The sequence below is a fragment of the Apostichopus japonicus genome, chromosome 8, assembly GCF_037975245.1.
Source record: "Apostichopus japonicus isolate 1M-3 chromosome 8, ASM3797524v1, whole genome shotgun sequence".
NCBI classification, from domain to species: Eukaryota; Metazoa; Echinodermata; class Holothuroidea; order Aspidochirotida; family Stichopodidae; genus Apostichopus; species Apostichopus japonicus.
Genome location: NC_092568.1, coordinates 5,125,457 through 5,153,335, shown reverse-complemented (window position 1 = coordinate 5,153,335; position 27,879 = coordinate 5,125,457). Strand labels below are relative to the sequence as shown.

Below are 27,879 nucleotides of genomic sequence, written 5' to 3'. Positions count from 1 at the left end.
ATATGGGGAAAAGAGACTAAAAGATAAGACCTAACCTAGCAGTAGGCTAACCCTTACTTTTCTATAATGAAATAAAATCACGAAATCTTTCACCTCTATCTTCACTTTTGTTTTGATTCACTTAGTACTGTTTGCTATACAGAAGTTGAGTTGCTATTACATTTACAGGTTTTACATCTAATGAAATGAAGCTTTAAAATGCAAAAAACAATAATTACTTAAACTGGATGAAATACAGTTCAGTCATTGCAGTATTAAGATACCATAAACATTTAAAGATTTCTATTATAAAAATAGCTGTATTCAGATTGCCACCATTCAAATTTCAAAATCATTTCTGTGAAAGACTTTTTGTGTTATACTGTAAGGCAGAAACATTAAGGAATGTCAGAACATGAAGTAAGAATACGACAAACATACTTGTATTTGTAAGTGCAATTTAACCCATGGAGAGGGCTGAGAGGGGGGTGGGGTGGAATTGGGGGAGACAGATCCTTGCAATAATATAATGCCATCACTAACTGTTGGCACACACTGTTTGGTTGGTACCATGTCACCCTCGGTTATCTTTCTTCAGTGATGAAAAGATTAAGGAGACATGCTTAAATTTTTTATCAGTCAGAACCTAAATTAATTTTCCAACTTGTGATAGATTTTGGTTAGTTCAATTTCTGTAACCATTGAAAATATTTTATCAAAAGTTACTAGCAATGTGTTGGAGCAGACCTGATACTGGACTTACAGGATTTAATATTACACCATCATAAATTTACTAATTATAAAAACAAACACATTGGTCAAAATTAGTTGGTCTCTTTGTAACAGGTTCTTACAGAAAAGGTTCCAAAATAATTAATTAATATAGAATGACCGAATCTCATCAAATCTTTAGATGGAAAGCATCTTTAAAGACGATTGACCCTTCAAGAGCATTCTATGGCAAAGAATTTATAAGTTAGGGTTGACACAAAACTTATATGAACTTAATCTTTGTGTGAGCCTCAGAAAGGATCTCTAAATAATTACTGAAAAATGATCCAAGTTCATTAACCATTCAAAACAATCTTGGTCCTTGTGTTGAATACAATATATATATATATACTAAATATCCACAAGCCATCAGTTTGCCCCCTTTTGAAAATAGAAATGTGTAAAAAGAAAATGGCATTGAAATAAAATACTTTTAAGTAAACAGTCAATGATTGTCATCATTGTATTTCTATACGCACCATACTTATATTGCAAAATGTTAATTGTGTCCAATTTGTGAATGGATAATGTAGGAAAACTCCATGTCCACTTTTGTGACAGAGTTAATAGAATGGTGTATATGTAACCTGGAAGCCCTGCCTTGCAACTAAATGTAGGCAATTGCGTGCAACGTGAACCAATTGCCAGACGAAGGCAAGTTCACTTGAAGTAGGAACGGCATAATGTTACGGCAGCTTTACCAAAGGCACAAAATGAGACAATATCTGCTGAAGATGCTAATTCTAGTTATAGGCTTATAGCAGCTACAATGTTTTACATTAGTTAATTTCACATTATCTTATTGATGAGGGAATGACATTAACGCGATAAACATATTTCAGGCTTGGACGACAGACATTTTAAGTATTAAGATGAATTGCATTGAAGTCAAATTGAACTCTACTAAAATAATTCCAATCGATTTGTTAGACTATAAGAAACTTGAAATGTATCATAGTGTTTGTTATTCTTATATATAATACAAACCATTGGCACTTCTTTTTAGGAATTCCTTGCAAGACAGCTTTGTATATCTAACTGCCAATGAGTGGTTTCGTTGGTTAGTTTGGAAAACGATATGACCAATCGCCAATCAGTGAAAACAATTCACAACAGATCATTTATACATATTCATGCCTTTAAAACTTCATGTCCAAATCTTTGGTAAAATGTGCACTTTAATTTACACAAAAGTATAATACAGTAATAAAATTTAAAGCAGCTAGTTGTCTGCCATGTAACCATTTCAAACAAACCTACCAAGTATTACGAAAAAAAGTAAGCCGGAATTTTTGAAAGTGGGACCCCTGCTTAAATATATCCCCTGATGAACATTAAATTTGCCACTTACTCATGAAACCATCTGCTTGTAATAACAGCTAACACCCAGATATTTTATTCAAACTTAAGTTAACAACAGACAATCATTTCATTCACTGAAGAAGATCTTGTCCAGCCAGTCTATCTGTTGTATTATTTTGAGAACATAGTATTGAAATTTGAAAAAAAAAAAAAAAAAATTATATCAACACCAAAAAAATCTGCTTTAAAAATAAACTTGATTTATTTCCAGTGTAAGGTTGGAACCCTAGACAGTCTGTTAGGATGGAGCCCTAGATGGTAGTTTCAGTACCCTGCTGGCCAACCTCCTTTGCGTGTGTCGCTGTGGGCATCGTACCAATCATCCTCCAGTCGCATTATTCCCTGGACGACGGCGATACTGGTGCTCACGGTCATGTTGTGTCCTTTTTCATCACGTAATCGCTCAACGATGTTCTACGAAATAAGATATCAAGTGAGCACACAGATGAAAAACAGAACTTGAAAGGAGTCATTCAATGTTTATAAAAGTTTTAAACAACCATAAAGTTAGGACCAAATATTAAACTTCATCAAATCAAAAATCATTCTGGAAAAAAGTTGCCTATGTGAAGTGGGCACACTACCTAAAATTAATCGTTTTTTTTTAAATTGTTGCTTAGTAACATGAATAGGCTAACTCACATTTTGTTTCATTGCAGAAATATGTTTCTAAAATGTAGTTATTTGATTTTAGTACACCATGCAATATGTTTGCGTTGTCATACACGTACCACACACATCAAACTGTCATTGTAGTCGTTGGTTTCAGTACCTGTTCTGAATTGAAATAATTATTTCATTATGAACAAACCCACTGACTTTACCCAACCATCATATTAAACATACAATACTGTTGTCACAGTCATATTATTAGTCTCAAAGGTGATGCGATCATTTCAATTTTAGCAAAAGGCGAGAGCAGTTTTTAGGGTTGCCCAAGTATCACATCAAAGATAACTGAACCAACTCTGCAAGCATCCAAATAGAAATGAACAAACTGCATTATTTTATACCTCCATCATAAAAAACTTGTGCTTGCTACTACAAAGCTGAGGGGTTGGATCAATGTACTGCAATCCCCCAAACCGTGTATCACTGGATATGTTTTCAGACGGTGTTAATTCGCAAGATTAAGGAGGAGGAAGGGCTAAGTCAAAGGTGCTTTTATACTCACAGAGTTAAAGCCTGCTTCATATTTAGCCTCAGTCGGCACTAGTTGGTCGTGAATACGTGGTCTTTCTATCGCAGACTCGAGGTCGACTCCCAACCACTTGGTGTACATGATAGCCTGTATCAATACAAGGAACATCACAGACTTAATAAACAGAGGTAGAAGTTTAAAATCAGTAGAGACAAAGAAAAGGAAGAAGAACACATTAACTCTGACTCTCAAATAGTTTCACATTTGTTTTCCATCTTTCTTTCTGGTTTTAGAAAAGTCAACAGAAGATTGCTCATAAGTTTTCTAATTTTTTTCTCACTGATGATGTGTTCCCTTTGGATAATAGTAACCACTTCACTTAAAAAATATATGGAGCATTGGTCGTCAGAGACGAATCATTGATTGACAAGTTCACTGATTAAATTAGGACTTGTTACTATCCTTTGATTTTACGGTGAGGTGTACAAGTTAAAACAGCAACCGGCTCCGCTTATATCTCTATAGGTAAATACCTGTATTCCATTTCACCACATGTAAACTTTTGCTATAGAGTAGTTTGTGAAACCAGAAAATTCAATTTTGCACCAAAAAGGTGCAATTGACAGAGAAGTTACCCCTAGGAGTTAATCACAAGTTAAATGGCTTTAGTCCAATTATTTTATGCAAAGTAGATGAGCCTAATATCCACCCAGTTGGGACAATGTTATTCTATTTGATACTTTCATGACACTCATGAAAGGTTAGGAACTGTTCATAATGTTAGTATGAATGCTTTGAAACATGATACGGGGAAGGGTACATCAGTGATATTAGCACTGGAAAAAAAATTCCAAACTGGCTGTAAGTTACTTTTGCATCTCTTTTAGACCAAGAAATGGATGATAGAAATTCTACAATTCAAAAGCAGAGCAACAGCAGCAGATACTTCCCATCTTTTCCTTTTTTTCTTTCTGATACCGAGAGACGTATACTGAAGGCAGGAGAAATGAAACCCAGCCGCTGCTGGGGAACATTGATCAAAGCAACTCATGTTTGATTCACTCACTCACTCGTGACTCACTCATGACACACTCACTCACCGTTGCCACGGCAGTGGTAATCCTGGTGCCTCCAGACGCCCCCTGTACTTGCATAACATCACCCAATCCGTCTATGATTATAGTCGGGGTCATTGATGACATGGGGCGTTTCCCAGGGACAATGAAGTTTGACGGTGAGGGGGGTACTCCAAAATAATTCTCAGCCCCAGGCTGTGAAAAGTCGTCCATTTCATCGTTAAAGATGATACCTGTTCGGCTTCCCACAACTTTTGATCCAAAACTGAAAATTAAAAATGCAGTTTTTCATTACTCTCATTTACTCCTAATTCTAAGTAGAGGGTAAAAATCATAGGGAACTGTGTTGACTACAAAAAACAAAAACAACACAAAAAAAGGCAAGAGCGAGAAATTGGCGTAAGTGCAAGTATTTTGCAGCTGGTGCAAGTATTTTGATGGAAAATATGCAAGATTTTGATGGAAAATATCATAAATTAAGCAATTGGAAACAAACATGGTATGTGACAATATAAAAGAGAGGTCCTAGTTGGGAAAGAATTAACATAAGCGACTAAGTATGAAAGATTGCTGAATATATCACTTTTGTGTACTAAAGGACTTAAAGCAAAAGAGCCCATATTAAAAAGCAGGGTTTCATAGTTGGTTCCAGTTTCTGGCAAATTTTTGCAATCTCTCTGCCTAAAGTTAGTATTACAACATATCTACATAAGACGAACAGCTAGATTTTTTCTCACTGCATGAATTAATTAATTAGCCGCAAGTCCAGACGCTTCTCCGTAGCAGCGTTAGTAATCGCCTTAATATTGAACTGCACTGTCTTGGATTCAAGTACCCTGTAGAATTTACCATTTACCCATGCCCTGCTTCATTTTAGAGATGTCGAGTCTATAAATTGCCATTGCTGTGGTACTGAAGAAACGACACTCTAACACAGAGTGCACTAGAAGCTTACTATAGATTAATTGTGCTAGTCGCAGAACACGCACTTCCATCTGCATCTACGACTGACACATGACTGGTACCGGAGTCTTCGTCGTTCAGGAAAGCCGGTTCGTAATATTCGTACGTGTGAGTTTTGTCGTCGGTGATCTTGTCCCGCATCTCGTCAGCGTACTCCTGACTGATCATCTCTGCAACGAACTACGAACCAGAGAGGGGAAGACACAACTTACATCAATTAAAATCAAATTTTCAACGCAGACTGACGACGTGAACAACGTACAATGTTATATTTACACAATTTCGATGCCAAAAATGTTGACTTTCTCATGGTCTAAAAGTATAGTTTAGCAGTAAAATAAAACTTGTCGGTCAGATCGCCATCTTAATTACTTGACATATGGTTAAAAAATAAACGTTTTTTTTTTTTTTTTAAATTTTGACACAGGAATTTAAATTTTTTTTTTTTTAAACAAATGTGCTTTATCTGTGACATTATGTTGGTTCGACAGCTGTGAACACACGGTAGACAGGTAGACAGAAGTGTTTTGGAAGTGGGTTTTTGGGACTGCAATGCTTGAGTTTTACAACTTTGTCGGGCTTCATAAACCATTTTGGTACGAAAGATACAAAGGAAATATTATAACCCTTTCGACTGTAGTATTTATGAGCAACAAGGGAAAAAAATCATGGCTACAAGAAGACTTTGTACGACATTCATCTGTGAAGCAGTCGGTTTATTCTTACAGTTCTGCTTCCTCTATTGTTTTATTAGAGTGACTGAGCATTTCTGGCTAAACAGTATAGATCTTCTGTCTATGATTTGGTTGTTACTGTCGTAAGTATGCTGCACAGTTTTATCTTAGCGTGAGTCGACTAGACAACGGAAGCTGCCATACTGTTGTGACGAAGCTGTTAGCTAGCTGCACTTGTATTTGAAGAGTTTAGGCAACATTCTTGCTTGTAAATGTTGTTAGCTCAAGAGCAATGAGATTTCTCCTTGCTAACGCTAGCTTAGAGTAAAAGCTACCTTGGTTGAGAAAGTAGAAGTGAAGTATACAGCTTGAGGGGGAGGGGGGTTGGCAGGTATTCACGAAGAAAGTACTCGAGAGTGAGTATTCGTTTAAATGCATAATCTCGTCCAACTTACATCCTGGAGACCTTCAACGTAGTCCTCATCGCCGAGTGCTGACCTCTTAGCATATGCAAACTTGAAAGCCTCGATCATTCGGTGGTAGGTGAGCACTGATCTATCGTTGTTTGAGATACTCTCCGGGGTCAAATCATAACCTAAATGGAATAATGACATGGCAACGACTATTGTTGAGGGAGCATGTACTTATATGGATCCCTGATAGATTGCTGTGGATTGTTGGCATCCACTCCTTCCCACAGATAATACAAAATATTCCATTTTTGATTTCACCATGTATGTATTTATAGCACAGTCAATTATTAAAGTTTGAACCAAAGCTGAAGGACAACTCTGGTCGTGTGATATTTCACTGGGGCTGGACTTAAGTAACGAACCAGTTTATTTAGTTTAATAATCTAGTTGGCCAAACGTTGGTGCAAAATTATCGTTATACTAGCCAATACACTGGGTAGTTGCCGATTAACAGTTACTACGTCTCTTTGTTCGTAACATGTTTTGGTTTATACACAACTTTGTAATCTCACATCTAAAAATTGTCTGCAGCAGACATTAAATCTACAAATTATACAAATTTAAGTTATTACCATGTACACCCAATACTGCAGACATATTGCAGTGTTGAATAATTTGGTAATTCAGTCATGGGTATACCACATTGCACATGCCAATATAATTCATGTTTGCTTTGATCTGTTGTTTCACCAGCCAGACAAACACACCCAGTGACATTCTACTGTTGCTCTACGGCTGCGATGAGAGTAAAGTCGAACCAAGGCTGTGATCATAAAAAACGATCATTTTAAATAAAAAACAGCATTAATCATATGATAATTGAACATACTGCATTTTCAATATATTATTTATTCAATAGTTACGGCATTTCTGAGGATATTGAAGTCCATATCTTATAGCAATGTGTCTAAATGAAGGTATCAGCAAGACAAGAGCCTATACTTCAAGGGTTGCGAACACAATTCTCCCGTAGGGTAATACGTACCTTCGAGGATGTTCAGTATCAGCGCCAGGACAGCACCACTACCGGGAGGACTGACGGAGTAGACATCCCAGCTATCCAGATAAATATGTAACGCATCCTTGATGGCCAGTGTGTACGTTTCTAAGTCGGTGCGGTTTACGATACCGTCTAGCGAAGAGGAAAATGTTAAAAAATCAGAGTAAACAAACTTGTATTATGTAAGCTTAACACATTTAGATGCCACATTGAGCTACACTGATAACAAGTGCTTGCATTGCAGTCTGAATATCTAACACAGTCCAATTTATTACGCCGTCGCCTTTTCAAGAGTTGCAGAGGGGCCTAGTCCACGGGTGCTGATATATGTTTTATCAGCTTACTGCCAACATTAGTTCAGCCTTTAAAACCTTCAAAATTATAATTATTGTTTCATATTGTTAATATAAGGCCAGTTAGTTGAACCACTAGCCAATTCAAGCCTAAGCATAAAGAAATATGTTATTATCTTCAAACTGTTAAGCATAAAATTAACAAATTTAAAGTAACAAGTTCATGGTAGGATACGCTAATGCTTGTTATCTTCTAAAAATATGTGAAAGCTAACTGTATTTTCTACTGGACAGGAATGTTTTGCTGGACGTTGTACAATGCTGGAATCTTTCCCTGTGCCAGAAATGACAACCTCCAATAGTTATTCATATGACATCATGTTTTAAGATTCAGTTTAGTCTAGCAAAAAATCAACTTGGGTGGTGATTGCCAACAATATTTAAACTGATCTTCACTTAAGAAAGTTAGAAACAATTGCTTATTGGCAGCAAAGAAAATGACCCAGCTTGGTTTGGCCTACAGATTGTAGTATCTGAGGTTACCATGATGATTGCACTTTTACCATAGTCCTTTATATCTGCAATGATATTATCAGCCAATGATCCAGAGTAAAAAGCTTCTACGCCTTCATCTGCGATGGTCTGGAGAGTATCAGCAAGTTTGGGTCTCGTCATCAAATCGCCATCCTCATAGAGCTCTCCATCCTCCTTTAGAAACACCTCACTACAAATTACAATGTAAAAAACAAAAAGGGAACATCATGAAAAAATAGATTTCTGTCAATGATAAACAGTTGTCCTTTACTGTCCTGTTTAGCTTTCTTTATTGAGGCTGACAATACAAACTTAACTAGTGTATATAGTTCACCACAGGAAGCTTGTAAAGATGTAATAAAGGATAATAAAATTGTCTACTGAAGTAACCAATTATCTATGTCACTGATATTCTGGCATGATTTGAAGAAAAAGGCAGACAGTATGATTTATTGCAAGTCTTTTACAAACAGCTTGTGGGGTACCATTCTATTCCTTTGAGTTATGAACAATTTAACAGACATTTTTTTCTCACTCCAGCCTCTCTGCCTGACTACCCCCCCCCACCCACCTTGGCCTCACACCCCCTCCCCCACTTCCTGCTCCTTATGCTCACATTAAATGTAAGCTGTTTGTATGATATTATGGATGAGTTTGACTATGCTACTAAATTGTCTATTGGCAAATACAAAGGTTGAACCTTGACCCCCAACACTGATCATCATGACAAAGCAGTTTCTTGCAAGTTGACATACAGTTCTACTCTACCTCATGTTGGGATCCGCTTTAATGTCATCTTCCCGGGCGGCAATGGCTTTTGAAAGAGACACAGGAACCACAAATCCTTCTCTTGCGAACTTGATGCTTGGAGCAAAGAGATCTTTCCAAGCAAGTTTACCATATTCTTTGTGGAGCTCCCAAAAAGCTTTGACTTCACCTGGAACACCAATGGCCAAGCCTCCTGAAGATTGAATAAAAAAAATGTTAAAAGTGCACAGTAATAGTTGAATAATAAGAGAGCAAAGAGGGCTTGCTATTTGATATCTGAGTAGTGCAGACTTATTTCACTTGTTTTCATTGTTCAAATATATCTTCAAGGATGTATAAATTGACTTTCAAGTGATTTTGGTCAACACACTGAAATTATATATTTGAGCATGTGTGCAGTAAGAGTTGTACTAACACAAATGGCTCACTGTAATAAGCAAGATGCCCCCCTATACAACCGGCAAACTGGTTCCATAAAGGTTTATAAACAGACCATTAAACCTTAACTATATATGGGTGGAGTATGTGTCATTGGAATACACACACCTCTAGGCAACTCTAAACAACCAGGCTAAGATTATTCAATGCTAAATGACACTTAATTTATTATAGTCACTCGGTGTATCCAAACAACACGACCAAACTGGTATCTTATGCATATATTTGCAAATAGATTACTTATCATTATAACCCCCTTTATTACTGAATCAGCTGTTTAATTGCCATCGCCATTATAAACAGCTGAAACAAATACTGTGTATCTACTTCAATGCATGGCATATAGCCAACAGTGGTTTCCGGCCGGCCCCGTTGAGATGTTGGATAGAAATGCCAGGTAACATCCCCCTTAGAACCACATTTTTCACTTCTCCGATCTACTAAATGGCTTCTGTTAATATAAAACAGTTACAAAATAGTCTTACATGGCAAAATTTATTGGATACTTCTGTAAAAGAAATATCACCACCAAGATATTAATACACGAAAGTTAACAAATAATGATTCAACACAAAAACATCTTTTTTTTGCGAGTTGCATCAGACACATAACAGAGATCTATAGTACTCCTTTGAGTAATAATTTACCTATTCTCTGCTTTCCAAGGTTGTTTAATTTAGGGTATACCCATGCAACATGAAACATCAGTCATATGACAACTTAGATAACAAAGATAGTTCTACTTCTGAGTAATAATTTACCTATTCCATATTCTCTGCTTCCAAGTTTGTTTATGTTTAGGGTATACCCTTGCAAGTTCAGGATAATATCAGATATATATGCCAATCATTCACTCATTGCATACAGATAGAAGAGACCACTGGCACAAAGGTGAATGGAGAAAATCTCACTAGAACTCTTTAGGAAGTTTGCGTAACTTGATTAATTATCCAGTTGGTTGCTAGGACACCTTAAAAGCAAAAGTTTATTGAACCACTTTCAGGTAGAAAGTTTCTCAAGATATTTATGTCATAGCCTGGCAACATATGAATTTTTGGCTGTACATTTTCGCCTTAACACTATGCTCCTACACTACTTCAAAGGTACTTTTATCAGGGATGCAGGGGCAGTTAAGAGCTAATTTATTGTCTTAATAAACTCTTGAAGATCTCTCGTATATTATGTCTTCCACTTTTGAACCAAGATATGTTGGCCTTTCTTCTTTCATGCAAAATTTGATCAGAATTACCTGAAAGCATATGAGGTACATCTCAATGTTACTCGATAATACTGTTCAACATCAATGTGCATAAGATAGCCAATGATCTATTTTACTGGACATTTCGGCACAAGATCTAAACTATTTGCCCGAGATTGACGTTGGCAGATCTCTCACAGTAGCCGGAAGTGCACTGAAAGGCCATTGCTATAGGTTGCACACATGTAGACATGCTGCCACTGAAATGAACTTCCGACATTGGTAATATGCTGTGGGGTTGTAACTGCAAACATTATACCAAGACATTTGAGGGGGAGATGAAGGAAAGGGAAGGGGTAAAAGAGATGGAAGGGATTTAAACCAGGACAGAGGCAGCAGCTAGGACAGGGATATGATACAACCTACATACTTCAATGTTTCAAAGAGCCTGGAAGGTAGCCTTGAACGGCAGTGGAAAGGACATAATAACAGTTGTACCAATGGTGACTATTTCTTCTATTTTGTAGCATATTTTGGAGCCAACATGATACATGCATCTACTGTACAGTATGACCTCACATGGCAAGTAGACCTGCGTGTATGCCCTTAACAAGCAGGTGAGGGCACATAACGTTAACATACTCCACTGTGACACTCATGAGGAGTGCTACTGTATGTACGTGCTAGTCAAATTTGAAGAAATGAGAAATGATCAAAGCTAAATTTAGCTCAAATAGAAAGAGAAGTGGCATTCAAGTTATCGTTCGGGTGTAATGATTCGGTTGCTGAAGAAAATTATTTATGGTTGGTCGATACAATGTCTCCATCCTGTTCATAGCATATCAATCTTGATTTTGGATAAAACAGACTAAAAGCGGTTCATATACGATCGGAATTGTGAACCAATGTTGAGCACCTGTGGCATTTCCTACAGGAAGTGCAACTTATTGACGGTTGGCGGATAAAAGAAATGTTACCATCCTGTTTTTTGCCCAAGAATCTTGATTTTCTATTAAAAGATCAAATCAATTTGGTTTGCCAGATGATAAGTTTATAGATGATAAGAATTGTGACCCACTTTGAGCACATATGGCATTTGCCAAGTTTCCAAAATACTTACTTACTCAGAAAGTTCCATCCATTTAATAGTAAGTTTTGTCTTTCTCAAATGTCACTTTTAATACACAATAACATGTACAGAACGTGAATGAAAATATGCCTGGGGTCTCAACAAAAGATGAAACTTTGACCCAAAGGTGACCATTATAGATATATTTTGTTTTTTTTATCTGGGTGAAACATACAATACCTCTAGAGGAGAGGAGAGCTAAATGCAAGCATGAACTCAACATGACTCAGCTAAATGCGAGCTTAAACTCAACATGACTCAGCTAAATGCAAGCTTAAACTCAACATGACTCAGCTAAATGCAAGCTTAAACTCAACATGATCGACTCAGCTATTGGCAGCTTCAAAACACTGCAGTAGATGACTTGCCTTAAACTCCCCAAAACTGACTGGTTTGGGATTCACGAGTGACGTATCTACACTGAATGTCTTGAATGTTTTGTCACTGCGCCCTCGTCGTACCTGACAAACCTCTTTTCCAAAACAATCAAATTTGGCAAAGTCCCAACATCATTTCAGTAGCCATGATATGAAATCCATAAACAAGTTGATTGCAAAAATTCAGCATTCTTTGACAGAATGAGTTTGAACAGAATCTTTTGATTGCAGAAAATTACAACGAAGCAAAACAAGTTGATTGCAAAAAGTCAACATTCTTTTACAGAATGAGTTTGAACAGAATCTTTTGATTGCAGAAAATTACAATAAAGCAACATTGTTGACAACAACAATAACATTTACCACTGACAAAGTACAAAGATCCAACTTACTTGCCAATTTTCACATGCGCTGAAGTGTAAGGTAAAATATCTAACAGTAACGTAAGAATTAGATGGGACTGACTCGTTGAAAGATGGATGTCAATGAGTACAGATCAGGACAGACGAAGTTACAGACAACTTAATTGGAACAGTGAACAATGAGTACAAAAAAGTTAAACCAGATAAAGGAGAGTTCTAGATAATAGAACTAAACAGTCCTGAGATAAATTTTGCAAAGGGGAGTGTAACAGAGATAGCAAAAACTCAGCAAATTGAGGTATTAAAAGGATTGCATAAGGAGTAAGAAGACAGAAGTGGGTTCTTAGGAAAGCAAACAACACACGAAAGTCTGGATTTACGTGATGTTGGAGGTGTGTTTGTTAAACAAAATTCTTTCTATGCAGAGGACACAGAGAGGAGAGCCAAGTCTTGTCTGGTCTATGTCATTTTAAAATCTCTTCTGAGAGCAATGCCTGATGTAAATGCTTCACAAATAAAGGCGGCCGTTTTCATAACTGGAAGCAGATTTGGCATTGACTTCTCGGTTTCCTTATCAAGCAAATACTTATTATCTTCAGTTTCTGAGATTGGCACATTTAAATCACACAGTTTTACAAACAGTCTTTCATTTATTTTGGTTAAAAAATACTTTGAATGAACTGACTAGATGTGACGATCATACAAACTTAATTTACCTTTCTGAGAGAGTGTAGCGTTGGCTTCATACATGTTTTCCGTGGCCCCTAGGGGTGCTCTCTCTCTGCCATTATAGAAAACCTTTTTCTGTGTTTCACGATCATAGTACAGTATGAACACACCACCTCCAATACCCGAGCTCTGAGCATTGAACAGACCGGTGCAGATTAAGGAGGCCACCGTAGCATCAGCTGCAGATCCACCTTGACGTAACATATCTCTAAATAACATAAGAACAAAGAGTCATGCAAGAGTGATTCCTTAAAATGCTTTATTTTGTCATTAACCTTTGACACCATTTGGGAAGGGATGGTTTGGTTAATGGATATGTACTCTATACCAACTCTTGCACCCTGTAGATGAAACAAGAAGATTCCGCAGTGAGAGCTGGCAGATTGGTTGGGGAGCACTATGCTAAACTTTGAACTCTTCCAGCACAAAATATAAATGATCATGGTGGCAAAAGTTGAATGTGCTGTGATAGCCCAAGCGATCAGCTATCATATGGTGGGTAGGACATATCACTTGAAATCTTCGATCTACAGTATGCTCTGGGGGTGGTGGGGGGGATGGGGGGTTATATCATACTGAAAAACTGTATGAACAGTATGTGAAACTGATACCATTTTGTACCTGCATGGTACCTGCATTTAGTCACAAACAAGTCAAAACCATACACTCTACCTTCACACTTAAAAGAAATTCTTTCTCAATGTTCCCATTGAAGTCTTCTATGTTTTGGTTCTTATTCCAAAGGAGGCAACTAGGATGAGACTATAGCGTTAGCCTCGCTGCTACATATAGATTTATTCAGCTTTGATTTCTTTGTTAGCAGAGTAGGCTAGGCTAGGCACTATACAGTATGTATAGTAGTGCCTAGCCTATACAGTATGTAGAATATATTATAATGCACACAATTTCTGCTATTTCAGTTTACAAGGTTTTGTTAAATAAATGAAAATGAGAAATGCAAACGGACCATGGTGCAATCTAACATTATTTCTTTGGACCAAACTTTGGGACCAAAAAAGAATACTGCTGCGCAGCTTTTGTTTGTATATTTGCAGGAAAAAGATATAAACATGAAAATCAAAAGGTACATATATGGTTAGAGAAAAAGCCAGTAAAATGTTTCAGTATTAAGTTGCACTAAAGGAGGTATATAAAGGAAAATAAAAAGGTACATACATCGACAATCAAAAACACAGCCCTAAAAGTTAGGGCCCTAACAATTTTCAGGTGTCCGCCCAGTGGCGTCTGCACGGTTTCATGGGTGGTGGGGCCAAGTACCCAATTCCCCTGACTGACCCCGAGGTTGAGCGGGGCATGGCTATTGCCCCCATTTGCACAGGCCACAGCCCCCCCCCCCAAAAAAAATAATTGGGGTCACAAAACTACTTTTCTTGGTACAAACAAATATTTATGTATTTAAAACAAAATTGCTCCGAATTTTTTTCTTTTTGTCGGAACAGAGACGTTGGAACATAGTGACATTTGAACATACAGTACTCTAGGGATATCACACTTGTGTTGAGTACATTGCCTGCCTGTGGTACATTAAGGATTAGTAAACATAACTTTGTTTCTTTTACGAAGTGCAGATTCATATTATAATGGCTAATGTACCAGTCTAATAAATTAAACGTCACTAACAATTAATCAATGGGTTAGTGGGTTTATAACTTAGCAAAGCCACCTTGTGCAAATATTTACGATGATGACAATACTGATATGGCTACTGCTCAGTTCAAGTGTGTAGCACAACTGCAGCAACGCCTTTAGAGTGGGTGATTAAAAGTCCAGAACTGACATGATCATATTTGCATAATGTGATAAGATTACAAACAGGTCAATTCCAAATGTAATTAACATTCTATAATACCTAACATAGAAACTGCATACAACAGCGACGTAGCAGTTAACTTAGGACTTGGGTGCCAAGGATTAGATGAAGTCCCTATGTACAGTAAGGGACCTGGGTGCCAAGGATTAGATGAAGCCCCTACAGCAAGGGACCTAGGTGCTTAGGATTAGATGTAGCTACTAAAACAAGGGACCTGGGTGCCAAGGATTAGATGTAGCCCCTAAAGCAAGGACCTGTGTGACAAGGATCAGATGAAGCCCTCAAAACAAGAGAAGTGATTAGTGGAATAAGATTCCACTTCTTCACCTTGATAATTACAGCAATACAGCCCGAGACTTGTGCATGCTGGGTGCTGTGTGCACTATTTATTTTCTTGTAAAGCTACATGCCCGTAAAGCTCCGTGGCCTGGGGCATCTTCCCCTTCTGCACTCTCCGTTGTATGGTGCTTGCATATTATGTAATCTACGTGTAGAACTTCTTGTTAATTATGGGTAAAACAATAGCCAAGATATTAAGTCCCCCCCATATAACTTGCCAACTTTACAGTCGATCAAGTTAGCAAACCAGGCATCCCAATGGAATTGCCAACTTAAATTACTTACAGTAACTTATGATAACAGTTCATGCACAACTTACTGTGGGAATCCTTGATATGCATCAGTCTTTCCAACTTTGAATTTGAATAATTAGACAATTGGCAATATTTTTACCTTGATAGTTTATCCATCCTTATACCTGTTTAATAGGAAATCAATAGTAACCACAACTAGATATGCTACAGTAAGATTCATCCTTGAAACAGCACAGGACCAACTTAAACGTGACAGACATCATTTAGCAAGTACTGTAACTTATTGAATTTGTATGAGATCTTTACCAAGTTTAAGCTGTATTTTGGGTTGGTTTTTGAGTTATTATAGCTTTCTATTTGCCAAACCTTCACAACTGTCCTACAGTACTGTCTATACATAATAGTCATTCTATGTTGTTATTTATTTTAATGTTTTCAGACAAACAAATTTGCTGACATTCAGACAACCAAAGTGACTTAAGACCTAGTTGTCCCAGGGACAACCAGAAAAACAAATCCTTCAGAATTTGCCATGTGGTTGAAGTAAAAAAGATGGTCAGATTTCTGTCTCTTTAAAACTTAGAGAAGCCCTGTACACTTATAAAGATGACTTTAAAAACCAACCTGCCGATAATTGAACATTCAATCGAATCTGCTGCCACCACTGCATTTTCAAAATGCTTCTGAGAACGAGGTACCGGTTCTCCAAAGTCTGATATTAAAAATCCAAGGCCGATGATTAAGCCAATGATCACCAGGGCAGTGCAAACGATCAGAATATAGTACTTAGCACTGAGTCCTCTGAAAAGAGACAAATAAAGGAGAGAATTTTGGCATTATTGAACAAAAAGAAAAAAAAAATAACCTCATAAACTCTAAAACTCTGTCTGGAAACTATTAACAGGTTTTAGACTGCAGGATCACTTTGGCCGGCAGAATGTTGTGTGTAGAGTTGTGTGTTGTGTGTAAAGTGTGTAGAAATAGGGGGAAAAACTTGCACACTGGCATTATCTCATTTACTTCTTTCAGTTTTCATAATTTATTCAAATACAAAACTGTTTAATAAGTTTGGAATACCTTTGTGCTCTCTTTTTATCTAATTAGCATTGCAAATTAACTAGCATTGCAAATTAATTAACCTATGTGGACCAGCTACTTTCAATCGTATATATCTCCAATTTTGCAGTCTCTGTGCAGCATTTGAGTAGCTACATATCATGAGTGGCTAGGAAGTTCAGCCACTCTGAAGTCTGAAGTTTGTTGATGAACGTTCTGATGTTTACGCTGTTATTAACTTATAGTTAGTTTTTGGCTATCATCACCTTTCAATGTAATCATGTACTTTCGTATTGCAATTTGTATGAATTGATTGTACCCTCTCAATTGGATCTTGTAAATATTTGTTGTTTATTTCAACTGATTAGCTTAGTACAGTATTTAAGTGATATTCTTTCTGACTTGCTAAAGAACTGTCATGTTTACTCAGATTACTCAGCAGTTTTAGTGTATAACGTAACATAACTGACTTCTGGCTACTATATCCATAGGTAAATACAAGCCAAGACACTGGATATAATAATAATAATAATAATAATAATAATAATGATAATAATGATAAATGGTACTAATAAGGCGCAAAATCTTCCGAAGGACAAAAGGACACACACGAAAGAAATCTATGTATCGGGAAAAGCTTGATGGAAGAGATGTGTCTTCAAATTGCTTTTAAAATGAGAAAACGTAGGAGTGTTACAAAGGTTATTGGGAAGTGAATTCCAAAAAGCCAGTGCAGCAAATTTAAAAGAACGTTCACCGGCAGACTTACTGTAAGGTTAGCCCAGTGAATTTTGAGCAGTTTTTCGGAAGAGGAACGAAGAATGCGTGGTGGTTGATAAGTTCACAAAACAGACAACAGATATGGTGGAAGAGTACCCTCAAAATAACGGTAACCAAAACAGCCAGTTTATAGTGGATACGGAATTCGATAAGCAGCCAGTGAAGCTCAAAGACGGGCAGCACAATTTTGAACCCTTGTGAGACGACTCAATTGATCAGCAGTGATACCAGTCAAGAAGGAGTTGCAAAAATCAAGACGCGAGATAACGACAGAATTTATCAGACAAGCAGTCGCTTTTTCAGACAAGTAATTGCGAATAGAGCCAATACACGCTTCAAAGATAAAAAGGAAGAGCGACATACATCACTGATGTGATCAGACATAGACAATGTCTGATCGATTCTCACACCAAGAAAAAACAGATTTCTAAAAGGAGATATTAGAATCCAGAATATTGATAGTATCACAGTCCACTTGTTGTACGCGAGAGACAGTGCCAACAGTCAATACTGTACCTCTGTCTTATCAGAGCATTAAGCATGAGCTTATTACTATTCATCCAACACAAAATATCACCTATACATTCTTGAATAGACAACTTAGTATGTCACTCAAAGTCCCTAGGCAAGCCACATTGAGACAATTCGGTGTCATCAGCGTACTTATGGAAAGAACAATAACTGTGCTAACTAATAGCATCAGAGAGAGGCTGAGCATAAAGTGTTAACAAGACTGTCCCTAGCACGGAGCCCTGGTTTACACCGTACAGGAGGCGACAGCGATCAGAGACGGAGCCGTTAGTAGTGACAGATTGAAACCGCTCAGAAACATATGAGGTAAAACCAGTGACGAATGGTTCCACTTACACCAAATGTTGTCTCAACTCCCTTAAGAAGAATGGAATGGTCCAGCGTGTCTAACGCAGCACTGAGGTCTAGGAGAGCGGTAACGGCAATTAATTTCTTGTCAGTAATCCATCCAGAACACTCAGCACTGCAGTCTCCACGCTATGACCCTCCCTGTACGCAGATTGCTTCTCTTCCAGCAGGTTATTCTCACACAGATGGTCTATTAACTGACCAAGAACAACCCTTTCCAGAACTTCAGAAACAAAGGGAAGGTTAGAAATTGGTCTAAAGTTCCCAAGAGTGTTGCAGTCAAGCCCATGGTTTTCAGGATAGGGACAACAATTTAGTCTGTTTAAATTGAACAGGAACAATACCTGTCAAAAGGGACTCATTAATAATCAGAGTAATTAGAGGAACCAGATCATCAATGCAGTGTTTCACCAGCTGAGTAGGAAGCCGGTCCAGGATACAACATTTTGAAGGCAATTTTTTTATAAGAATAGATATTTCAATTTCAGAGACTCAAGAGAAATGATCAAAAACATGACCCTCCTAAACAGCAAATGATGGTGGATCGCACTGCCGAGAATCAAATTCCTCCCTCAATTGCCTAAGTTTGTTTGAGAAAAAGTGACAAAACTGTTGTGGCAGCGCAGAAGGGGAAAGATTACAGTAGTTCTTAATAAGGAAGAACCAGATTTTTTCAGAAGATCATTGGACACCTTTAAAGAGCTGCTTTGTGGAAAAATCAGTCACTCAAACCATACAGCAAGTGACGCAGTACTACTGTATGTGTGCAAAGAGGTTCGAACCTCACGCTATCACTTATTTCAGGCGCGTATCCAGGATTTTCTAACCCAGGGGGCGCGAATTACTATCTAAGCGGAGCGCCACCATCGGCTGGCGTGCAGCGTACAAGAAATTTTCTGGTTTCATACCACCCAGATCACCGGAAATGGCACTTCTCGGGCTTGAAAATGACCAACCAGATGTACACTTTTTGCCTGAGAACCAAGTTTTTCCCAATAGTTTTTTTTCCATCCATAACCTTTTTGAAGTTTGTCACCAGTCACACATCATGTTCAACCTCATCGCATGTCCTGTGGATCATTGCTTTTGTAGGTGATTCTACGTCGCGGCCCACAATATTCGTCAGCCCCACTTTTCAAGGTTTTAAGCCCATTATTTGTTCAGAATTTGAAAATTCACGTTTCTCGTGATTAAACTCAATTCAAAACATACCCATAATGTTGCACAAAATTTCATCTATGGACAACCAATATAGAAAAACCCAAGGGCGGCAGAAGCACTTTTAATCTGGGGGGGGGGGCACCGACACCAAAGGGCACTTTGCAGATATTCGATTGGAATGATGCAGCCTTATATTTAGTACCATTTATAACTCTTATTGTATTTATCTTATTTGCGTATACACATCACTCCATCAATGCTCCCCCCCCCCCCCTCAAGGAAAATATGCATACTAGCACTGCAATATCCAATGTGCAAATTAGGAAACATGGAACAAGTTTTCTTTTGAGACAAAATGAGGTGAAATCATGCTAGTTGCTAATGTAGGAATCTTCCGAATTAGAGTTTATTCCTTGTTAATATCTTAACAATTTTTTCCATTCTAAATAGCTTTGAGTTTGACCCACAGAAATTCATTAGAAAGTCAGCGGCGTAGCCAGGATTTGCAAAGTTGTATGCACGACTATCTGAGCGGAGCGCCACCATCGGTTGGCGCGGAGCATGCAAGAATTTTTTTGGTTTTACAAACCCCTCAGATGGCCGGAAACGGCCCTTCCCGACTGTTCATTCTGGTTCCCTGGCCTCTTGCTAACTTGAGACACCTAAATTTTTATGTAGAAAAAGGGCACATTTTTAACCTGAGGAAAAGTGAGGGGGGGCACGTGCCCCCTGTGCCCCCCGGTTCCGCCGCCCTTTAAAACTCCTTGAACCCCTAACAGACCGGTCAATATTGCACGAGTAGAGGGACGTGTGATGAAGAATGTCGGTCAGAAATTTTCAAAAATTCAGACACAGTTAATTTCTTGGTGTACAAATATTAAAACCTCTTATAACGGCTATTATAAAACTTGGTTGAAGGAAATGAAAATATCGCAGATATTTCCGAAACCGAACAATACACACATAGGCGTAGGAGGCGGGGGGGGGGGGGGGGTGGGGGCTGCAGCCCCTAATTCGCCATTACTAATGTAAAAGAGAGTTTTAACATAATTGGACCTCGATGATTTTCTCCATCTACATAAGACATTTCGTTGTTTACATACGCATCCCGCGGTATACTGAGCAACTTTCCGAACCGTAAGGTACACGATGGCATCTGATGTAATAACCGATGCTTGTTTATATGATATTGACATTAACATGTTGGAATTTTTGGTTATTTTTTTCGGGCAAGTCGGACAATTTTGAGGCTGTTCATCCTGGAACGCCATTTTCATGCTCACTGATATGATGTGATATCTGCTGTTTGCTTTACAAATTCGAACCGGCGCGTAGCAAGGAATTTGCCAAGGAAAAGGCAAAGCCTGTAGGCAAATTATCTAAGCGTAGCTCCTCCATTAGTTGGCGCGAAGCGTATACGAAAATTTTGGCCGAAAATGCCTCCCAGATCGCTGGAAATGGCACTACCCAGGACCATTTGTTGGCGCGAAGCGTACAAGCAAATTTTGGCCGAAAATGCCTCCCAGATCGCTGGAAATGACACTTTCCAGGCCTTGTAAGTTGCATCTAAGCACTTTCTATTTTGAAATTACTAGCGATATCATAAAAAAAATATGCTGAAGGGGGGGGCGGTCGCCCCCTTCCCGAAATTTGTCATGCTCCCCGACGACACGGTCGAGTTCGAGACCAGCCACAGTTGGTTTCATAGCACCGTTCTACAATTGATTAAGGCGTATATACACACACACGCGTTATGATAGACCATATATAGAATATACAGATCATGAGTCAGAGAAGAAAAATGGAAACGTCAACAATTGAGTTGTCGGTGTAAGGGGTAGGGTGAGGCACACGCTTCTTCCGAAATCCTTGATTCGTCACTGGCTACCCTGTGTATATAATAGGGATCAGCGCTGTAATAATGTCACTGTTCCTCTTTCTCTTCCCGGTGTCTTGGCGTTTTACTTTAACTCCCTCCTTTTCTCCTTTTTCTCTCTTTCTTCCTTTTCTTTTCCCTTCCTTCCTTTCCTCCTCCTCTTTTCCCCCCTCTTTTTTCCTTTTTTCTTCTCTTTTTTTTCTCTCCTCTTTTTCTTACCCGGGGGGCGCGCGCCCCCAACGCCCCCCCCCTGGATACGCACCTGTATTTAAGCAACTCGAACTGTCTGACAGAGACTAAGATGGGAATATGTCAGTACATGATAGACAAATGTGACATTGACTTGTACTGCATGTACAGAGGATTACACAACAAGCTTGAAAATTTCATTTCATTTATATTCTATTCATATTCTTATTGTATAAACTATAAAGTTTGGAAGATTGACTGCAGCTTTCACCTCTTTCTTGTTCAAGTGACATCAGACTAACCCAGCCCCCCACCCCCCCCCCAAATCCTTGAAACAGTAGCACATCATGGTATCTTAGAGAAAGGAATCAGATTTCATAAGCCTCGAGAATGACCCATTAATTAAAGATCTCCTCCTGAAATACCAAATCGTAACTACACACTTCCCATATAATTGAAACAATTTTGTCTTCTTATTCCTTAGTACTTACAGTAAGAGCTTAAATCCCATTCCTTAGAAATCTCTCCCTCACTGGCTCTTTGTTCCTGACTTCGGGTTCATTCATTTGTGGATTTCTATGCAATGCAATTGTAGCAATACTGTACTTCACTAATCAGCCATTCCCTGGTTCAACATATAGCCTAGGCAACTGATCCTCAAAAACCCCCCCAAAAAAATTAACAAAGCTATTATCACTTGCAGGACCTCTCACAAGGCCAATCAGGGATTAAACTCCTTTGTTATTATGATTAATATTATTAGTAAGGTTTTATCTCACAAGCAGTATTTAGACAAAAGTGGTTTCAGGATCCTCGCATGACGGCTGACCTGCGATACAACTGAGATCACAGGTATGTAGGAGATTTGAAAAGCTACAGACTACTGTATAGGTGACAGAATCTTACCTTAGGAACTGACATCGAGATCTTCTTTGATTTGAAATAAATGAAAGTTCAATTTCTTTGTCATATTCATTGCTATAGTCGCTATATACTTCTTCATTTTCCAAGAGGATTTCTTGTGATGCATCCACCATTTTAAAACAGTACCGTGCACAGACTGATCCTGCAGGTCATGAACCTGTTATGTTTGGAAGTTCTGTCACACATGCCAATTGCCAGTAAAAACAAATTAATAAACCAAGACTGGATGAGAGTTTGTTCTTTTCCTCGGGTTTAAAGGGAGTGAAGACTCCCACACAAAGAAACGTCTGATGCCGATAATCTGACCTACAGTAGTTTCGAATGAGGTGTAACAGAAGTGTAAGACACCACCATCGATCCCAGAAAATACACATACAGCTTGCCACTGTTGGTTATAAGACACTATACTGTTCAGTCAAAACATGCAGCTACGGTCAATACCCACAACACAGTGAACATAGCAGCGATGGTCATCTCAGGTCTAGATAAAAGATAACAAAGGTATCACATTTCATTACTGTCTGCATTTTGTAGCGACAAGAAAAAAACTTCACTTGCAAGCAACGGAAAGTTTACTTTTTCAGTGGGTACTGGCACACGTTTGGGGCGAGTCTTCAATGCCTTTAAACTGGTTATTCTAGGCTACTGCAGTTAAAATGCAAGAGGAGCCTCAACTTTAACTTGGATGTGTAGTGAAAGTCCAAAACTTATTTGCTGTTGGTTTTTCTCATTCATCCCAACTCCTAAGACAAAGTGGCCAACTATGTAAAGTTTCTGTACATGTCATATTGCTATTATTACCGATGGGGATGCCATTGTGACCACCCACACAACACGTCTACAGTGTAAGCCAACTGTTGTAGGCCTACTATATAGCCTAGGTAGGTTACATGTCCTAACTCTTACTAGCCTATAGGTTTATTGCATTGTTGTTATTCAAGAAAATGTACTGTAGCTCATTCTGGAAAAATGTGATGAAAGCATAGGGGAACGCGGCCCGCACATAGTTGCGCTATAGGCTATAAACAAACCACAGAGCAAATCCAAGATTATTATTATTTTGACCTAAAGGAACATCTATCTATTTAGCATCGCATAGTCACCGTACACCATCCTATACGTACCTAGAATTAGGCTAGGTTAGTTGACCTTTTTTTGACAATTTGCACATGACTTAATTGATCCGGTTCGTTCCACAGAAATGCATTTGTTTCAATATCTGTAGTTCAGTTCCCAATAATTGACGTTACCCTGTCCGTACCCCTGGGTATGAACTGACGATACTTTATTCTTCGAGTTCGAGTGGTAAAAGCGGATTCATTCTTGAGATCCAGTAAATTGTACTTCTGTATGGCGCGCCGTTTGTACCGTACTTATGTTGCCGTCGCAATAAGTTACCGTTGCCGTCGCGGGAAGTTATGTCCTTCAGGAAGACGACCTTGATTGTGTACATCTTCTTTGACTAAGCTTTCATGAAATGCTAAACTAACTCTAGAAAAGGGATAATATTTGTCAACATTTCAAGATAAATCGATCGAATCTCATGAATGCTAATGTTGGCAGATTTTCATTTACACATTATACTTCATCCATTGAGTATACTTTACCATAACTTTTACCAATATACATACTTTTGATAAATTTATGCATGGTGGGTATATTTCTCCGTCTGTACAAAGATTACCCTTAAACCACTCCAGCCGCTCATATCTTAATTCACAAGTGACTTCACTAGTACCAGAAACAAGATTTGTTTAATGTTTTTTTATTTGACTTTATATGTAGGGCCTATAGTTTCTTAAGTTCTTGTAACCAGCCTATTTATTTTCTTCGAAGATTATTTATTATGAAATGCTGAATTATTGTTACCATTCATTCCTTAACCAGGGTATGTTAAATATTGTTCGCTCTCGGCTTTAGAAAATGAAAAGACAATCTATTACATATCACATATTTCCACGATCAGGGATAAACATGGCTTATGATAAACATGTGCAGACATGTACCTCGGTTCAGTTTCTTATAAATGCAGGAATTAATTGATTATTTTCTAAACCTTTGAAATTGACCTTTTAAGAGAATTCATCCAAAAGCAGAGCCGTGCGGGCCTCATTTATTAACAACTACTTTGTATCTGAACCCCCACCCCTCCTCCCTCTCCTCTCCTCTCGCCAGCGATCTGCCGTATTAAAGATCAAATGGTCGCATGTGGTCACAAGTAAGTTGAAGTAACTTTACTTTTCTGAAGTCTTTCTTAGCCCTGTATACAGAGCAGTATTATCGAAACGATATTCAGTGCCCCTTGTCAATCATGATTCTGGAAATTGTTTTTGTAGATTCGCACAAAAGTATTAGTTTCCACAGTTTCTAGGATCTTAACTGAGAAAAAAATGTTCAAGGATGACAAACGTGTAAACTTTTAAATCTTGCAATTTTCAACTCCATATGCAAATAATGATTTCATTACTCAAGTCATCGTAGCGGATTCGTATACTAGTGATTAGCATTGGTGAGTGTTGAGCACATATACACACACACGCATAGGTGCAGGGGGGGGGGGGGGTCGTGACAGTCAGAATTGTATGTATATACAGTTTACTGAGCCAGGAATCTCACACCAGTTCCATTCTCCGAAACCATTAAAGATGATGGAAGAGATTTGAGGTCTCCTTATATCGTGAGTGGGAAAAGGGGCGTGGAATCTCAGAATGAAAAAACATTCAATGGAACTGATAAAAGATAATAGCCTATATAATTGGAAATGACTAACACACCACAACACACCTTAGACATACAAAGCAATAACGGGACTGCATAGGAAGAAGGAAATGGGATGGAGAGGGGTGGAGAGGGGTGGGGGTACTATAATGTTGAAAGTCACCAATTCAACTTGCATGTGTATTCTTCCGTCTATTATTATTATTATTTTATTCAGTATTTTAGGTCCAGATTTTGCCAGTAGAATCTGATCTTATCTTTGCCTTGCGGGTATACTTTTTTTTCCACATTGCACTGCGATCATTCACAAGTTCACAGTAACAAGAAAATCCATTTCAACGATAAACTAAACAACGAAATGTATAGTGATTTCAACTGTTTTTGTTTTCTTTTTTCCTCCCTTTTCTTTTTCATGAAATAATGAAAGAGAAGGTGCTATAACAACAACAACAACAAAAACAGTGATTTGTTAATACAGCAAAATTGCACAGGAATTCGGTTTGCCTGCACTGACATCTCAGCAAGGGCGGCAGAAGCACTTTTAATCTGGGGGGCACCGACGTCGAAGGGCACTTTGCAGAAATTCGATTGGACTGATGCAGCCTGATATTTAGTACCCTTTATAACTCTTATTTGTATTATCTTATTTGCGTATACACATCACTCCATCAACGCCCCCCCCCCCCACCCTCAAGGAAAATATGCATACTAGCACTGCAATATCCAATATGCAAATTGGGAAACAAGGAAGAGGTTTTCTTTTGAGACAGAATGAGGTGAAATCATGCTAGTTGCTAATGTAGGAACTTCCGAATTAGAGTTTATTTCTTGTTAATATCTTAACAATTTTTTCCCATTCGAAATAACTTTGAGTTTGACCCACAGAAATTCATTAAAAGTCAGGGGCGCAACCAGGATTTGCAAAGTTGTATGCACGACTATCTGAGCGGAGCGCCACCATCGGTTGGCGCGGAGCGTACAAGAAACTTTTTTGGGTTTACAATGCCCTCAGATGGCCGGAAACGGCCCTTCCCGAGTGTTCATTCTGGTTCTCTGGCCTCTTGCTAACTTGAGACACCTCAATTTTTATGTAGAAAAAGGGCACATTTTTAACCTGAGGAAAAGTGGGGGGCACGTGCACCCTGTGCCCCCCGGTTCCGCCGCCCTTGCAGCTCAGGCATGAAATATAACTCGCTAATTCCAAGTATCAACACGTTTTGTCAACAACGTGATCATTTTAGTATCATTGTGGGACATAGCTTGGCAGGCTGATTGTGGTCTCAACCCGGTCGGGGCAAAACGGTCCGGCATTACGCCCGTCACTAGCGACTTAGCCACGCAGTAAGAAGAGTAGGGAGACCTCGAAACATCCCCCCCCCCCAGTGCCCTCATAACATAGATTTTGAAAGTGGTGTCACAAAGTATTGTACATGCTTGAACGTAAATAAAAAAATAACTAAAACTTAATTGAGCAATTTTGTGCTTTGCATGTTGGTAGAAAGTTTTCTCTTTACATTTTACTCTCTTATATAAAATCGTACACACAAGGGCGGCGGAACCGGGGGGCACAGGGGTCACGTGCCCCCCCCCCCCACTTTTCCTCAGGTTAAAAATGTGCCCTTTTTCTACATAAAAATTGAGGTGTCTCAAGTTAGCAATTAGAGGCCAGGGAACCAGAATGAACACTCGGGAAGGGCCGTTTCCGGCCATCTGAGGGGTTTGTAAAACAAAAAATTTTCTTGTACGCTCCGCGCCAACCGATGGTGGCGCTCCGCTCAGATAGTCGTGCATACAACTTTGCAAATCCTGGCTACGCCCCTGACTTTTAATGAATTTCTGTGGGTCAAACTCAAAGCTATTTCGAATGGAAAAAATTTGCTAAGATATATTAACAAGAAATAAACTCTACATTAGCAACTAGCATGATTTCACCTCATTTTGTCTCAAAAGAAAACTTGTTCCTTGTTTCCCAATTTGTTCATTGGATATTGCAGTGCTGTATGCATATTTTCCTTGAGGGGGGGGGGGGGGGGCTTAATGGAGTGATGTTTATACGCAAATAAGATAATACAATAAGAGTTATAAATGGTACTAAATACAAGGCTGCATAGTCCAATCGAATTTCAAAGTGCCCTTTGATGTCGGTGCCCCCCCCCCCCCAGATTAAAAGTGCTTCCGCCGCCCTTCCTCATTTTGATAGGTGGCTACAGTGGCCCCTTCTTGCCCTCCTTACCCCCCCCCCCCCCATTACCGGTCTCGTCCGAGTCGACCCTTGTTCAGTATTGTGTGAATATTACACACGCGGCTGAGCCAAACTTAGAAACCAACGAAACGTGCAGCTTGAATCAAAACATGATATCTGAATATCTGATAAAAATTCCTTCAACTGTAGCATAAATTACAACTAGTAGAACCTAAGCTAACAGATTTAAAAAATGGCTACTTACTCTGACTTACTCTTCTCACTTTTGGGTTCAATGTCGTATGAGTCCATGATTAAACGGGTTTATTATATGTAATGAGTGATGGGCAACTACACGTAATTCCACACAACAAATGCTCAGATCGAACAGTTTGATTCTCTTTTAAGTAGACCGTAAATAAA

The 27,879-nt window shown here is 38.6% G+C and overlaps 1 protein-coding gene across 5 annotated transcripts; it reads right to left on the bottom strand.

Annotated features, from left to right (window-relative positions):
* Window positions 1-856: 856 nt before the first annotated feature.
* LOC139972030 (glutathione hydrolase 1 proenzyme-like) lies at window positions 857-27,879 on the bottom strand. 5 transcript variants are annotated; one of them, XM_071978898.1, is made up of 12 exons: window positions 27,722-27,848; window positions 22,539-23,037; window positions 16,316-16,492; window positions 13,255-13,475; window positions 9,035-9,227; window positions 8,296-8,456; window positions 7,425-7,571; window positions 6,422-6,561; window positions 5,285-5,472; window positions 4,354-4,594; window positions 3,287-3,400; window positions 857-2,526 (listed from the first exon to the last, which is right to left on the bottom strand). In XM_071978898.1, the coding sequence occupies exons 2-12, from the start codon at window positions 22,667-22,669 to the stop codon at window positions 2,377-2,379; spliced, it is 1,863 nt and encodes a 620-aa protein (XP_071834999.1). In that variant the 5' UTR covers window positions 22,670-23,037; window positions 27,722-27,848; the 3' UTR covers window positions 857-2,376. The 5 variants fall into 5 exon arrangements, with proteins under 5 accessions (XP_071834999.1, XP_071834997.1, XP_071835000.1 ...); XM_071978896.1 differs by lacking the exon at window positions 27,722-27,848 and adding an exon at window positions 23,681-23,911; XM_071978899.1 differs by lacking the exon at window positions 22,539-23,037 and having other exon boundaries at window positions 27,722-27,879.